This window comes from Podarcis vaucheri, assembly GCF_965113315.1.
Source record: "Podarcis vaucheri genome assembly, chromosome: 2".
NCBI classification, from domain to species: Eukaryota; Metazoa; Chordata; class Lepidosauria; order Squamata; family Lacertidae; genus Podarcis; species Podarcis vaucheri.
Genome location: NC_138760.1, coordinates 32,826,665 through 32,842,238, shown reverse-complemented (window position 1 = coordinate 32,842,238; position 15,574 = coordinate 32,826,665). Strand labels below are relative to the sequence as shown.

The 15,574-nt window shown below is 46.5% G+C and overlaps 1 protein-coding gene and 1 long non-coding RNA gene across 9 annotated transcripts in view; one reads left to right on the top strand and one right to left on the bottom strand.

Annotated features, from left to right (window-relative positions):
- BAHCC1 (BAH domain and coiled-coil containing 1) overlaps positions 1 to 15,574 on the bottom strand; it is a 117,249-nt gene that overhangs the window by 90,127 nt on the left and 11,548 nt on the right. For 3 of the 8 annotated variants that reach the window (XM_082212318.1, XM_082212320.1, XM_082212321.1), the window contains exons 1-2: positions 9,171 to 9,387; positions 4,331 to 4,731 (exon numbers count right to left, since the gene is read on the bottom strand). In XM_082212318.1, the coding sequence (XP_082068444.1) occupies positions 4,331 to 4,496 (166 nt within the window). In that variant the 5' untranslated portion in view covers positions 4,497 to 4,731; positions 9,171 to 9,387. Of the gene's footprint in view, positions 1 to 2,796; positions 3,150 to 4,330; positions 4,732 to 9,170; positions 9,389 to 15,574 lie in introns of those variants that run through there. The other 5 variants (XM_082212324.1, XM_082212325.1, XM_082212322.1 and 2 more) reach the window with 4 other exon arrangements.
- Positions 4,676 to 8,043, top strand: LOC309526703. The gene is made up of 2 exons (XR_014216861.1): positions 4,676 to 4,799; positions 6,964 to 8,043. It is a non-coding gene; the product is annotated as an uncharacterized lncRNA (long non-coding RNA).

Genomic DNA, 15,574 nt, shown 5'->3' with positions numbered 1-15,574 from the left:
CAAACCAAAACCCCCACCCTATTACTCCCAAGGAAATTTCCAGCCTAGGACCGCTGCGACAGTTTTCATTCATAAGAAATGTCTGTTTTGAGATCCTTTGCTATGCTCGTTGGAAGCATAAGCCCGTTCCTGGCAGCTACCATGCTTTCTTTTTCCTGTCAATTACTTACAATTGGTTCTTTTTAATCTCATGTACCTGCACAAGCTATTTCAGGCAAGTATTTCCAGCCAAGCTTTGAGGGGGAATTGAATGGCGTGCAGCTACCTTCTTCAGATATGGGGGATACGGATAGCATTTGGGTCTGCCTTCCACCAGCCCTCTTGGTAGGACTCTCGTTTGAATACCAAATAAGAGTCAACTGCAATGTGAAAATCCAAACAGCTCCAGGCAGGAGTAATGATGAATAATGCTGCTAATATCCTTTTCTTTCCTTCCTTCCTTTTTTTTTGAAAAAAAATAATAGTATTTTTTTTCACAGCTTTGACTTTGGACCATCTGCATTAGAGACACGCGCGCAAACACACAAATCTAATGCTGTGAGAAAAATAATGAGACAAAACATTTTAATTGCACCTTTTGTGACAAGGTTACTATAACAGCGCTTTACCATAAAATTTCTACAGCAGGATTATAAAACTATCAGCACTCTGCTTTAAGAAAAACAATTTGCTAAACGCTAAAAGCTAGCTTCAAAAAATAAAAAAATCCAAGGTCTCGTTGGCCAGGTTGTTGTTGTTGTTTCAAAGAGAGAAAGAGAGAGAGAGAGAGAGAGAGAGAGAGAGAGAGACTGCTTGAGGAAAGGAATAGGGAGGGTACACCAGATCTCCATGGGGAAAGAATTCCAGAGAGAAGGGAGTGTTGGAATATATGCTTGAACGGTGAATGCATGCCTTGTGGAATTTCGTCCGAGTGGACATAAAAATTAAGCGCACTCTTGCAAGAGCACTTTGCGTTCCAGTCTTCTCCCAGTGGATTTGCTTTGCATCCGGCCTTTTGGAATTCTGTGCTCGGTTTTTGTTTCTGTTTTAGTTGCCCAAAGAGTTGTGGGTGCCCAAAACGCAGCTTACGAACGGAACCAGCCCCTCCCAACCTTTTTCTTTTGAGCGAGTGAGGCCCTAAGTATTAAACTAACTATACTATATATAAGCGGGAGGGTCTCTTGCCTACCTCTGTTGAATGATACAAGGAGATAAGTGTGTTGCTTGTTCCAAGTGTAAAAGGAAAAAGAATCCTTAGGCAGACTTTACCGTCCTTTATAGACTTAATAACAGCAACAACAAACAACAACAGCAACAACAATAATAATAATGAAAAGCACCTGGCAAAGATTCAGCACAGCCGAGCTTGTATATTCACATATTGTGACCTCTGGTTTTGGAGAGGCCTTTCCCTGTATTATAATTGTGCATCAGTGTCAAGATTCCATCAATAATTTATTCTACGGGAATTGACAGTTTGCTTCTTGAACGTAAAAAAAGAAAAGGGAAGGGGGGGAAATGCACCTAACAAAAAACATTAAAAGCACACATTCAAAAGGAAAAGAGGCTGTAGGAACAGAATTCCTTCCCCATATTTCTAATTATGAGCTTAATCAAAATTCTCATTTTTTTAGGGAAAAAAACCCCCACAATAGAATAGAAAAATAAAAGAGATCAACAGAAGGGTTTCATATGGCTTGGAAGAAGGACAAGGGGTATTGAATCCAGACTATGGAAGAAAAGCACAATGATTGACACCAATCATACTCCTCATCCAATTTGCCTGGGTTTGCATTTTAAAATTCTTTCCTGGTGTTGTTTGAACCTAACAGGTTAAAAAAAGAAGACGACTTCACTCCAATGAGCATCTTCTATTTTATTTAAAGAAAAGGGATAAAATCTAAAGCCGAGAGAAAACCCTGCAAAGCTACGATTCAATTATTTCGAATAAAGCGCAAGTAACTTGTGTTACACATAACATTTGTTAGCACTTTTTAAATCAGATCGTGCTAAAAGTCCATTAAGAACTCTGAATTTGGGTATGTATTTTTAAACAAATAAATAAATAAACGTTGAGTTGCACTCCCAGTAGATAATTTTACCTCATGCCATCTTTTTTAATCCATGTACTAATTGTAATCCCATTAAAGCAGATATAATTTTATTAGCATTCACAGTTCATCAAGCTAGAAACAATGGCTGTGACTGCTGAGTTTAGAGAAAAATAAAAACGGCAACATCTTTTTCTTTTTTGCTCTGATGTTTAAAGTAACTTGTAAACAAAACTTAATTGGCTGTGTGTGGTTTTGTAAATCTAAGATTAAATCCCCACTACCATAAATATATAGCCAATATGCAATATACACAAAATGAAGGTGCTCACTACATATTCAGAGGCTGCCACAGCATTTGAAAATCAACCATATGACAAAAACTTTGAGGACAGAAATGCATTTATCGACTTTGGGTTAAATATAGAGTCTGGTTAGGTTACACTGAAAACAAATTCAAACATTCACAGTGAAAACGAAATGTTTTTAACTCCAAACCATCTATCCTGATAAGAGCAATGTCATTTCCAAAAATAAATCCAGTACAGCTAAATCAAACCCTTCGCAAACAAAAAGACTACAAATACTCAGAAACAAAAGGCAAAATATACAAAGTCATATTCCCTTACTCAGCATTTTCTTATTCCTTCCTCGGGAAAATTCCAATCCAGGGAATTTTTGCATTCAAGCCTCGTGAGTTTAAATCCCTTCTCCTCATCCTATACAAGGATGTTAATGAAGACTTCCAAGACAGTATAGTTCTTACCTCCAACGAGATTCTGAATTTTGGAGTTGGGTCGTTTAGCATACAGTGGATGTTTAAATTTTGTGTGTCCTGACATCCAGCAAACTAACTAGCTAGCCCCGAAAGATTCTATTTGGTACATTCCCTTCTCCCAAACAACTAATTGATGCCACAGACCATCTCCTGGCACATACAACCCCCCCACTTCTGATTTTTCTTGCCAAACTTTGTGTCTTTAGCAGGATACCACAAGCACTTGTTAAAGCTAACACATGCACTGCAAACCCATTCTCACCCTGACACTTCAGGGCTTTATATAGAAACAGGATTTTCTAGTCTTACACCACCCGCTCTATTAATGCTAACCCTGCACATACAGCTACCCCTAATCTGAAAGAGCATAGCCGGCTCCTGGGTGCTCACCCTTCCCTGGCAAATAACAGCCTTTTTGTTCAGGCAATAGAATTTCTTAAGGATGTTAATGCAGAAAAAGGGTTTCTCTCCCCCCCCCATACACACCCCCTCTTCTCTTCTGTGGGATTTATTTCCCTTCAGTTCCAGCTACTAAGGGGGTGGGGTAGGGGGTGGAAAGGCCCTTATTTTAACCATTTCTCCCCCATGACTAAATTTTTCTTTTTTAAAAAAGGAAGACTCCACGGTAAGGAATATGTGGGTTGCCAGAGGGGGGGGGGAAAGGAGAGAGAGAGCGAGGACGGGACGCATTTCGCTTGTTATCAGCCTGGTACATCCAGATTTGAGAGAAAATATACAGCTTCCTCCTCTTCCACATCCACTAAAGCGAGCTGCACGTGCGCCCCCATCATTATGAATTATTAGCCAAGGGCAAAAGGGCCGTCTCCCCCTCACTTTTGAGAACCCCCCATTCTACCATATAAAAGATGTTGCAAAAAAAAGAAAGGAAAGGAAAGGAAAACCGTGCCTCCGTTCTTCCCTTCCTCCCACCCTCCGAATCCTCTTGAATTATGATGATTTCCCCTTTCTAACATGCCTGCCTCGGCTTCTGCATGCGATGGAATCTCTGCCCCGGTCCTCCATGCAATCAAAGGCCAGCTGGGGGCTTTTGTTTGTCCCCGCGCCCCCTCTTTCCAAGAGGTTTTTTTTTAGTTAAAAATTTAGAAAGTATTAATGCTTAATAAAACCAAAACAAGAAACAAATACGTTAGCGGAAAGGGCATTTGCAAAGAGCAGCCGATCTACAGTGGTGAATCTATTAATTGCAACATCTCTCTCCCCTCAACTCTATTTTTTTTTGGGGGGGGGAGCTCCTCTTAAGTAAGCTGTTGAGATCTTTCTGCACGGATGCAACCGGAGCAAGGATCGATCAGCCTCAAGATCAAGACGCAATTTATTTTTTTTAACAGTAAATATATAATCTTTGCACAATTGCGCGCCCATCCTTTGGCGATCGCGACCCTTTTGCAGCCAGGAAGAAAAGTGACCGGGCCCTTCCCCCTCTTTCTCCCTCCCTCCCTCCCTCCTTCCCAGGCCTGATCCTCCTCTGCTCCCCTCTCCTCACCCCGGTGCCCCCACTGACCTGTGTGCGTAGCCATGGAGATGGGCGAGGGGAAGTATTTCCCGGGCTGGAAGTGCCCCGCGTGCTGCACCGAGTTGTGCCCGGAGGAAGCCAAGCGACTGGAGCTGTTGCGGTGGCCCCTCTCGGCCAGGAGGTGAGGCGGCGGCGCGAACTCGCGGCCATCCATCCCGGGGCCGCGCTGCTGCCGCCGCCGCCGAAGCCCCAGCAGGGAAGGGAGGCCAGCAGAGCGAGCGAGCGGCACCGACGGGCGGGCAAGCGGGTCCCCCTCCGCGGAAGGAAACGGGCAGCGCGCAGCGCACCAGGCGCCGGGGACCGAGGGCTCCCCGCTCTCACCACGAGGCTGGCGGCAGCCCTCCGCGGCTCCTCCGCTTCTCTTGGCCCCGGGGATCCAGCCTCATTCTCTGCAGAAAACAGAAGGGGAGGGACAGAGCGGAGAAAAGCGTGAGAAAGCAGCCGGGAACTGGAGGAGGTGAGCGGGGAAAAGGGGACGATCCGAGAGCGCACGGAACCCAAGGCTTCCCCGCCATAGCACCAAAAGGCTACTGGTGATTTTTAGTATTATTATTATTTTAAAAATAAATAATAGGAGGCTTCCCAACACAATTAAGCAAGCCATCCTTATCGATTACCGAAGCGAGCGTCGGATTTATCGCAGAGAACAGCAAGCCCTTTCTAAAATTTATTTTGGAGAGGTAAGACCCCGTCGATTAGGCGCTGCTACCTCGGCCCCTTTGCGCGCTGCGCGGCTCCCCGGCAGAGAAACGAAGAGGAAGGGGTTGAAAAAAAGAGAAAAGAAACCCACCCCCCAAAAAAAACCCCACGGCGCCCAGGAACCGAGAGCGGGGGCTGGGAACGAAGATGGAATTATGCATCTTTTCCCCGAATGGCTAAGTTTTTATTTGCCTGCTGTAGTTGTATGTCGAGTTTAAATCACTGGATTATTACCCTTTCCCACCCACCCCCTTTGAGTTGCTAAGGGATTCTCTCCAGAGCCGGTCAATAATATTTGGGTCCTCTGTTCTGCTCTCTTCCATGGGCAAACCAAACCAGACGAATGCGTCGTTATTTTCATTACAGTGGGAAAGGGGGGGGGGGTTCCCAACCTGATTTATTAAGCTTCGATCAATTGCCTTTCAAGTTATTTCGGGTGGGGTGAGGGTATTTTGAAGAGAAAAAGAGATTTCTCCCCTCCCCAGTACACGGGCTTTGATTATGGGCGAGAGTTGCCCTGATGGGATCCAAAAAGAAAGCCCCCTTCAGCAAACTAGAGAAAAAGAGCTTGGTGCCCTTCCACGACTCAAGCCCAGGAACAAATATTTCACTGCACAAGACACCTTAGTGGCAAAGCCTTGCATTCTTCCTCCAAGGACAGAGGTTTAAATCCTACAACTGTATTCCTTGACAAAACAGTTATGTAAAGTCCTTCCTATCCATTCAATCCATTTACACTAAGGGTTTTTTTTGGCTTACGACCAATGTGTAACATTAAGCCAAGAGGAAGGGAAAAGGGGGAATAAAAGACCCTCCTCGCCCCCTTCAGATTTACCAAGCAAGGTTGTGTTGCATTGGAATATTTTTTGCTGACTTCTAACTACAAATATTTGCAACTCCCCTGTAAAAATGTGATATATGAATGGGGGGAGAGCTACCCTACTGCATCTGCTATGGGAGGTAGAGACACACACCCAAATTATTTAGATCCCTTCTGCCCACCCCCATGTCCAGACAATTAAGACTACTGTACACATCTAATATTTCTGGGACTCAATAATGTCTGAAGGATTCATAGCACCTCCAAACCCAAAAGGAAAGGGTGTGTGTGAAAAAAGGTAAAGACTACGGTTTATTGAAAATGCATAATTGTAAATCTTAGAATTCACACACACAGTAGTGTGCCTCAATCACAACAAAGCCACATACAGGCTGCAGTCCTGTGCACGTTTACCTGGCAGTAAGCACCATTGAACACAATAGGATGTACTTCTAAGTAAATAGGCAGAGGATTGCACTGTGAGATGCTTCCCATTTACTCAATACAGTTTTTAATTGCTGGATTCAACGCTTGCAGCTCTTTAACAGTGCCGGACTATTTGGTGTTTGATTTAATCTACAACTGAAAACATAATGTATTAAGTGACTACATATTTGCACAGCTGATAAGCTTTATATATATATCACACACACACACTAAAAATATAAATATATGGGCAGCTTTTGCATTGTAAATAAATGAAATTACTAAATACAAAAGGGCAGGGTTTTTCTCTATTTCCCTGAATGGATCATCTCTCTGCCCTCAACTAAGATTTTTCTGCTTTGCAATTAAAAGGAATTATAAAGGATTTCTGTCTTCTACAATGAGGGGGGGAGCAGTTTTTCCCTTTCAGCAATCAACAAAAATCATGTAAAAACCAGCGGATTATATATGAGGGACCCACTTCAAAGAGTCAGGAAAGGGGGGAAATGGGGGGTGGGGGGAGAGGGAGAGGGAGAGAAGAATTGAAGCCTGGAAGACAAAAGCTAAATTAGCAGCTTCAGCAACTTTGGGGTTCGATACATCAACGTGAATGGAAACGTCTTGTGTAGGATTTCTCCTCTTTTTTCTCTCCCTCCCGCCCCCCTTTTCTCTCTAGGAGAAGGAAAACAGTAAGAAAATCTGAGGTGCAAGACTGAAATAAAGCAGCTGATTGGAAAAACGCGATTGCAGGCCGACGCAAAGTTTCGGTCTGAGTGCTCCAGCAAGGCTTTCTCACCACCCCGTACCGCAGAGAGGACTTGCTGCAAGATCGTGTCCATCCTGGTCGTAGTGAGAGCCGAAGGGGAAGGAGGAAAGCAGGCTTCCCCCAGCGGCCTCTTCCGCGGGGGCTTATCTGCAGAACAAGGAGGGCCTTAGGATCCATTCGCGTTACACAAAACAAAAATAAGAGGATCTCGCGGGAGGCTTCGATCCGGAGTGCTTGCTTTCCGCATAGTCAAAACGACTAAGGCGATTCTTTAGAAGAACAAAACGCTTGCGAGAGCGAGGAGGTTCGGAATGAATCGGAGGATTCAGACGTTGCAAAGGGAACAAAAGGATGTTGCAAATTTGCACGGTTCGGTTCCAGTCAGTTACGCCCCCTCCCCCCAAAATATATATATAGATAAATATATATATATGAGGGGCAGAGAAAGAAATGGGGTGGGGGAAATGTAATAATCCAGTTTTATACTGTGTTGTCAAATCTACCGAGTATCCACGGTTTTGCGCGCAGCAGAAATATTTTATCCTCTCGGACGGTTCCGAGGCGTTTAGTGGGGGGACGGGACTGGGAAATCCGGCGAGTTTTCAAACGCTTCGGCGCACCGATCTCGGGCCTGGCAGGGAGAAGGGAGAGGACCACCAGCCTCGGCGGTGCTTGCTGTTTATATAGCCCAGCGAAGAGGCCTCTCGAGCGGCCGCGAGCAAAAGGATCTTACGGTGCCGGGAACGTAGAAAGCTTCCGCTAGGCATCATCGGCCAGCGAAGAAATCAGAGAGATCGGCCCTAAAAAGTGCCTCCACCGACGCCTCCCCGCCACCCCACGGTGCATTTTATGCAATAGTATACATTTTTCCAAATCTTGTTATTTGCCAAATCGCATGTGTGCGTGTTTGAATCTAGAGAGAGAGATTTAAAGGATGCCAGACTGAAATTGCTGTGCATGTAGCTTTCCGGCCAGAGCCGCCCCCCCCTTTTTTTAAAAATAAAGCTATCACTAAAGGGATCCGAGAAGGAAGGACCGAGAGAGGGGCGGACGCGGGGAGAGATCGGAGAGCGAGAGACAAAGCGCCTCTCCCAGCTGCTCCCTTGCAAGACGATTGCCTCTCCCGTGCAAAAACGCAACCCGGTTCAACCTTCTAAGCTGAACCGAAAACAAACGAAGAAAGGCCTTTACCTCCAATCTTAATGAAACATTTCCTCACAACACCACGACGGCATTTTCCTCGCCACTGCAAAACTTAAAAAGCCTTACTTCCTACGTAAAATCGACATACATGCGCAGAAACACAGACAGGGGCATAAATAAATTAGAATGCATCTGTTCCAAGTATTTTAATTTTTTCCCCCTTTGCAGTTCGGAATAGCCGAACATGCATGAAACACTTTCGGTCGCAGACAGCACTTAGCGTCGAGCAGAAAACCCTAACTCTCGCCTGCATTGTGATTTAATTTTTATTGTGATTTAATTTTTAAACAAGGGAGGCTACACATTTGCATGCATTCCTTCTCCCTCCCCCCAAAAATACTACAATGCCTGCATTTGTTTGTCTTGCAAAGCCCCCATTCACGTCTCCGTTAGGAGGAAAAAAAAAAACACCCCCACCCCCCACACAATTCAACAACTAGAATTTCAGTAAGAAATATGCGAACAATCGTGGGTTTTGTTAGTACTGCCCGGAGCTCGGTACAACATTTCTAAGGCACAGCTGAACCACTGAGAAATAAAATAAAACCTTCATGCACGTATTTCGCAGGCTTTCTTTTCGTTAGAAACAATACGCATCTCCTTCCCCCAAGGATGTCGTTAAATTATATTCAATTTAGTTAAGGAATTGATACAATTTAGTCAGTGGATGGATATCAATGTTACACACAGCGAATACCAGGTGTCTGAATTGCCTTTAAAATGAAAAATAAGCTCAAAATAATTTCTGCTAGCAATATTTTGCAAAAAAAATGTAAAAAATAAATTAATTCAGACCTGACCACCGTGAGGGTGTGCTCGATAATAATAAAAATAATATATATTTTTAATAAAAAAACCAAATAATGCACTTTTCAAATATATATATATATACTAAATAAATTTCAATTACTTACTGGAGGGAGGGGTGTTCCTTTGCACACAGGGAACGCAATACAATTAAATCAGTGACTGGGACTTTGTTGTATTCCTACTGGTATTTGCACTGTGCTGACTGTTGCACTGTAAATGCACTGGCTGCTGCTCCTTGCAGAAAGGAAAAAAAAGACCCTGTCGCGGGCTCCAGCTTCCCCAACCTCGCAGCTCAGTCCTGCAAGCAACTCTCCCTGCATACTAATAAGCTCGTGCCACTCACTCAGGGTGAGCACGCTCGCTGATTGGACGCCCGGCCCTCTACGGTAATAAGCTCGTGCCACTCTCCCTGCGTAAACAGGCTTCCCCATAGGCTGGCGCGGAGCCAGGGAGCTGCCAATCAGAGAGCAGCAGGGTTACTACTCAACCCAATGGCGCCTAATTCAAGTCCCTCCAGTTGCGCAGCTCCCCTCGCGCAGCTTAGCCTCCGCTTTGCTGAATGGGGGGATACGTAGCAAGCGCGGGGGGGGGGAGGGAGGGAGGGAGAAGGAAGAAAGCTCTGCGGAATGGGGAGGGGAAGAGCCCTGCCAGAGAGAGCGGCTCCAGCCCACACACGCACGCCAGCTGGGTGGTGAGGGGTTTCTGCAGGGGGGGTGCCTTGTTGTTGTTTCTTTCGCTTAGCTAAGGCTGGCCAGTGCGTGTGTGTGTGTCTTGCAGCCGCAGAGCCCAGTCATCGTCACGAAGTCGCCTTTTCACCGATCAGTGCGTTGCGGGGGTGGGGGGTGGTAGCGCCTGGCTCACGGCAGTTTTTTTCTCGAGCAAGGTATGCCTTTACAAACCAAACACTTAAGAGAGAGATTTACGACCGTAGGGGTCCCTAGCACTCCCGTGCATTTCAACATCCCTGGATGATATTCCGTGCTGGGGTGGGGGGGGGTGAGGAGTCTTTAAAGCGCTCAAGGACACTAGTTCCCATGGGGATTTGGGGCGGGGGGGGGGCGCAACTACTTCGTGAGCACGTGCTTCTCCAGACGCAAAGGAAGCCCCTCTTCTTTCGCGCTACGCCGAGGCACATGCAAGCTCCCAGGTGGGTTACCATAAACCGAGATCTATTTATTTGTACAGTCATCCTTTTCCCTCCTCCCGGCTCGCTCTCTTTCACCCGCCGCACACTTCGCATCACCATTAATCCCATCCTTCAACCACCTTCAAAGCAAAGCTCCCAACGCATTCGCTGAAATTGTAAAACAAAACAAAACAAAAAACCCAAACAAGCAAGCAAACTGCAATCACGATTCTGCTGGCAGATTGTTCTATTTCAACCATCTATGCTTCCCTCGATTACCTGCCATTCTGCTTCTTAAATAGGCCGCATAATTTTCTCTGTTCCTTCCTATATAGTATTAAAACTCATTAAAAAAAAAAAGCTGCATGGTGCAAAAACACACCCCCCACACCGAGCCTCTGATTTTACACCGGCGACGGAGAGGTTAACCACACCGCCTTCCGTTTATTCCCTTCCTCCTCCCCCCCCCCGCCCCGTTCCTTTCTTCCAACCCGCCCTTCCCCACTTCCAGTAGACGCCCGGATTGGTTGGCAGTCCCCCAGCCCGCTGTCCATCACCCAGTGTAAACAAGGCGCTGATTGGCTGCTCGCCAGTCCGCACTGGGCTGCCTGAAAAAAGCAATTACTGGCCCCGCGGTTTGCAGGGGGCCCGGGGCTGGTTTGATGAAAGGAGATAAGCTGGGGACTGTTTCCAGCGCACCCCCACAGGCACCCCCCCCCACCCCCGAGGCCGAGCCGACTGTCCCTGGAGCCAAAAGAAGGTCAAAGAGTGGAGAGGATCAAAAGGAGCAAAGAAAAGGGGAAACGGACTGAGTCACTATTAGCGAGTCTGAAAGCAAAGCCATTCATTCCAGGCAGGGTGGTGCTCAAGCACCGCGGGGCGGACGGGCAGCCTCGCCTCCCTGCGCAGGAATGGGGACCGGGGGACCCGGCAGCACCCGCCGTCGCAGCAGCAGCAGCGCAGAATGGGCACAGCAGCCGGGGAAGTTCTAGCGTTTCCAGGGGAGGAAAGGCAGAGCCGAGGCTTCTCCTTCCCGTACACGGAGAGCCGGATGGGCGGGATACCCCGGGAAAACGGGTCCGGATCCGGCTCCGCTCCCCACTTTGCAAACGCAGCTGGTTCCCACATCTCCCCCCAGTTTTCCAACAGGGCCATCGCGCCCTCCATTTTGCCAAACTGCGTGCCTCGGGATATTCCTCCGGGGATTTTAATTTTTTTGCAAAAGCGGAATATGCAGCGAAGCTAAGCGGGAGAAATGCCCGCGCCCTAGTGATCGAGCGAGGTGGAAAGGCAGGCGCGCGCGCTTGCCGTGCGGTGGCGGCGCAAAGATTCTCTTCCTTATACTGATGGGTTTCTTTAAAAAAATTAAAAGGGAGTGTAATTGATTTGGAAAATGCAAAATAAATCAGAATAACCCGTAAATCATATTAGATTACAATGGAGCTATTCATTAACCGGTGGGGCAAATTGAATTAAGGCTACCGAGAAGGAGCAAGCGTGCGCCCGCCTGTATACAGGCAAATGGGTGTGTGTGTGTTTGCAATTCTCACCGCGGTGGTGACGATGGGGTTATAGCGAAGTAGCCTCGTGTTTAAAATCTAGGAAGGGCACCGATTGAAACAAACTTGCCAGCCCGCGGATTGTTTGGGTGCTTACTTGCCAAGTTTTCTATTTCTGCTCCTAACGCTGTATTTATATTAAACTGTGAAAGAGTCGATCCGTAAGCACGAGCCACGCGGACAAGCCTAGGAAGGCTTCCACTTGGAAGACACTTCCTAGGATAAGGCCCCTTGGACGCAGCGGCGAGGGACTGACTTCCCAATAAAACACGCGCAAAATTGCTTAGGAAGAGAGAATCTCCAAAGGGAAAGAAACTTTTAACCCAAGAGGCCCTGGGTGATTTCACAGGCGATGTGTGTTTAGAGTGATTGAGAGAGTTCTACTGAGAATCTTAATATTGTATCTAGAAGAAATCACAAACGTGCAAACTATTGTTTTTTTTTGTTTTTTTTTAAAGAGGGAATGGGGTTTTGAAAAGGAGCGTGTTGTGACCAGGGGGTGGGGAGAGGAAATGGTTTGACAAATACAAAGCAAGTGTGTTGAATCGCCGATTTAAAAAGTGACGAGTGGGAGGAAGAAAAAGGAAGATCTGACACGCAAGTGCACTTTCAGACGGTACCTTCATCTGGAGTCCGGGAGAATAAGAGAAGCTACGGAATGGGCATGCAGATTTGAAGTGGAGTGTGGAAATTGGAGGAGTGGTATTCTCCAGAGTTAAAAAAAAATCACCAGTAAACACACACACGACTCTCACGCATGCACAAAATAACGATTGTGTGTTGTCCTCGATCTCTTCAATCTGCCCCTCTTTCTGCTCATCCATCAAGCCAGGCTTTTAGCCAGGACACAGGCGGGTGGGGTGGGGTTGGGGGGGGAACACTCTGTGTCACAAGAGGTGCGATTGTGCCTGCCTTCCAATATATATATATATATGGACTGTTTCTCTAACAAAAAGCCGTAGGCTCCGGATTTTGACAGGGAAACTTATATGAAGGTATACATTCAGCAGTCTACATTAAGCTGCAAGTAGAGAGTCCAGATTTATTTTTGTAAATATCCACTCGCCCTAAGGAAAATCCAGGTCAGCACAGAAGAAACACGGAAAACTTTTGAATGACGATTTTTCTACTGGGGGACAGAGGCAACGTGCCTACGTGTCTTCCGCATTATCTCTCTAAATTATTATTAGCCTACATCTTCTGAAATACAAGTGAAGGAAAGGAAGTAGGTTTAAAAACAGAAACGCGATTGAGTTGTACATATTTTCCTCGGTTTTGTATTCCGCCTTTCTTCCGTCATGGAACCCAAGACTGTATACATGTGGTCCCTGAGCGGTCACCCATCAAGATCCTGACCAGATCTAGACCAGTTTAGCTTCGGGACAGTGGGAGCGTCTTCCTCCTTCACCCCATAGTATATCCAGCTTGGCACCCATTAAGAACCCTTCTTCCTTTCCTGCATTCCCATCATTGGGGAATCCCTCCTGTCTGCCCTTAAATTTCCAACTCCTTTTAACCGTGGCTCCCTTGTCAAACGGGCTCCGCGTCCACCCTTCCACCTCCACCTTTGTGGATCCGACGTTAAACAGCAACGTGAGAGGAAACCCTTTGTGCGAGAACTCTCCGCTGTTCCCCCAGGTTTCTGCCTTGGTCTGAAGGTCCAGAGGAGAGCTTTCAACTCCGCATCCGTAAACAGATGAGAGGGGAAATGCGGTCTCGAGGTTTCCTCTCCGCCTGCTAGTATCGCCTCTCCAGATGTCCAAAGATAAAGGCAAATATGGCTACGTTCAAACGTTACAGCCAGACCACTAAGACGCTTTATCCCGACGCGCAACGTCCGAACAAAAAAACTTCGCCCCTTGATCCCATTTTGCGGGGGAGGATAAGGCTGATTGGTTTGATATTGGAGTTGTTATTTCAAATTAAGGGAATTTAGCACAAGCAGCTGGGCGCGTTTACAGGGAGGAAGCAAATTCCGGCTTCCTGGATCCTTTTTCCAGGTCATCATATTTAGGAGCGCAAAAGGCGATCCTAAAACACACTTTAATAAAGTCTCCTTGAAATATATACAACTTTACTTCCAAGCTGATGTGGATGGTTGGGGGCAGGGGTGTGTGTGAACCGTGCAAACAGCAAACGTTACGCGCAATCCTATGCGTGCTTACTCTCTGGATTTAAGCATGACCTGGTGGGTATGGGGCCCGATTCTGGGCAGTTTGCTCAAAAGCGCAAGTCCCACCTCTGTTAAGATTGCAACTCTGCACAAAATTGCATTCGCAAGCCTAATCACGTCTACTCAGAAGTAAGTCCTGTTGAATTCAATTGGGCTTACTCCCAGGTAAGTCGGGTTATGAGGATTGCAGCCGAAGGGCCTTTGGGCGGGAAACTTGGAAAACAGTTGATTACTGACTGTAACAACAACAACAAAGGGCGGGACTACTGCCCCCTCCCCCAGCAATTCCAGGGGTTTGGGGGGGGATTAGAAGGGGGAGACTGCAAAACTTCGAAGTGCGGGACGTGAAGTAGTTCTAAGGCCTTTCTACCCCCCTCCCCTTTTTAACTATTCTTTGGGGGGGCTTGCAGGGGGGGTGTAGAGACGAGGTTAGAGGAGGGGGCGGGCTGCTGACCACTCTTTCAGGTGGTGTTTTGTAATGAATGCGCCAGGTCTCCGAGAAAGCAGCGGTTGCCCTGCAGTGGGGAATGGGTGGAAGGGTAATTAATGCAAAGTGACTGATTGCTCTTGAAGAAGGCCAGTCCAGCAAAGGGGATTGTCCCTGGTCATTGAAGCGTCCTTTGATTGACACTTTCCTTCCCAGCCCCAAGGCGAAGGCGAGGACCCGAAGGCGCTGCGTTTTGTCACTCGGCTCAGGCCACGGGGGTGCAGAATCTTGACAAAACAGGCTTAGCAAAGATGGTTTTTGTGTGCGCGTCTACGGGATTTTGTTTGGTGTTTTTGTGGTGTTGGTTCTGTTTTTAAGGCGAATATATTTCCAGAGCCGATAATATAGCAAGAAACTGTGTGTATGTGTGTGTTCCACCCCCTTAAATAATTTCAATTTTTAAAAAAAGAGATTAACAAATTGAGAGAGAGAGAGAGAGAGAGAGATCAGCGAGGGGAATGGAGTCGAGAAACAGAAGCGCCCATAAGCGAAGCTGACCAGAAACGAATCTGACCCAACTTGTCTCGATCTAAATCCTGAATCACATCCTGAAGCTTCTCTGTTGTTGTTTTCCTTGTTCTTTTTTTTATTTGACCATTCTAGGATTCTGATCAGGACAACCTTAGGACTTGCTGGGTCAGGGGGAAAGAACCACCCCCCTTCAATCCACAGTTCCAGATTTTTTTTAAAGAAATAATAATAATAATATGAAACGGATGTCCAAGATTCTTATTTTGGCTTCCATATCTGCACCGCGTACTCCCCCTCCCCAGTCTCTCCCCCCCCGTCCCTTCCTTCTGTTCACTTCTGATTTTTTTTTTTTTGTTTTTCTTTTATTGTTTCAAAACAGTTGTTACAGCAAATAACTTTAGACAGGACTAGTGTATAAACCAGAGGTCTGCTGGCAAATTACCAGTTCACTCGTACTCTGCCTGCTCACTTACACAAAGTAAGAGAGAGAGAGAGAGAGAGAGAGAGAGAGAGAGAGAGAGAGAGAGAGATTTTTTAGAGATAGTTTTGTATTCTCCACTAAGGGAATGGAGGTGGGGGGGGGAGAGAGGAGAGGAGGTAGAAGAGAAAGGAGGAAACTCCATTTAGCTTTTAGATGGGCCGCAAGTACACTGTCAGCAGAAGTTACAGCTTCTCTCCCCCCTCCCCATTTT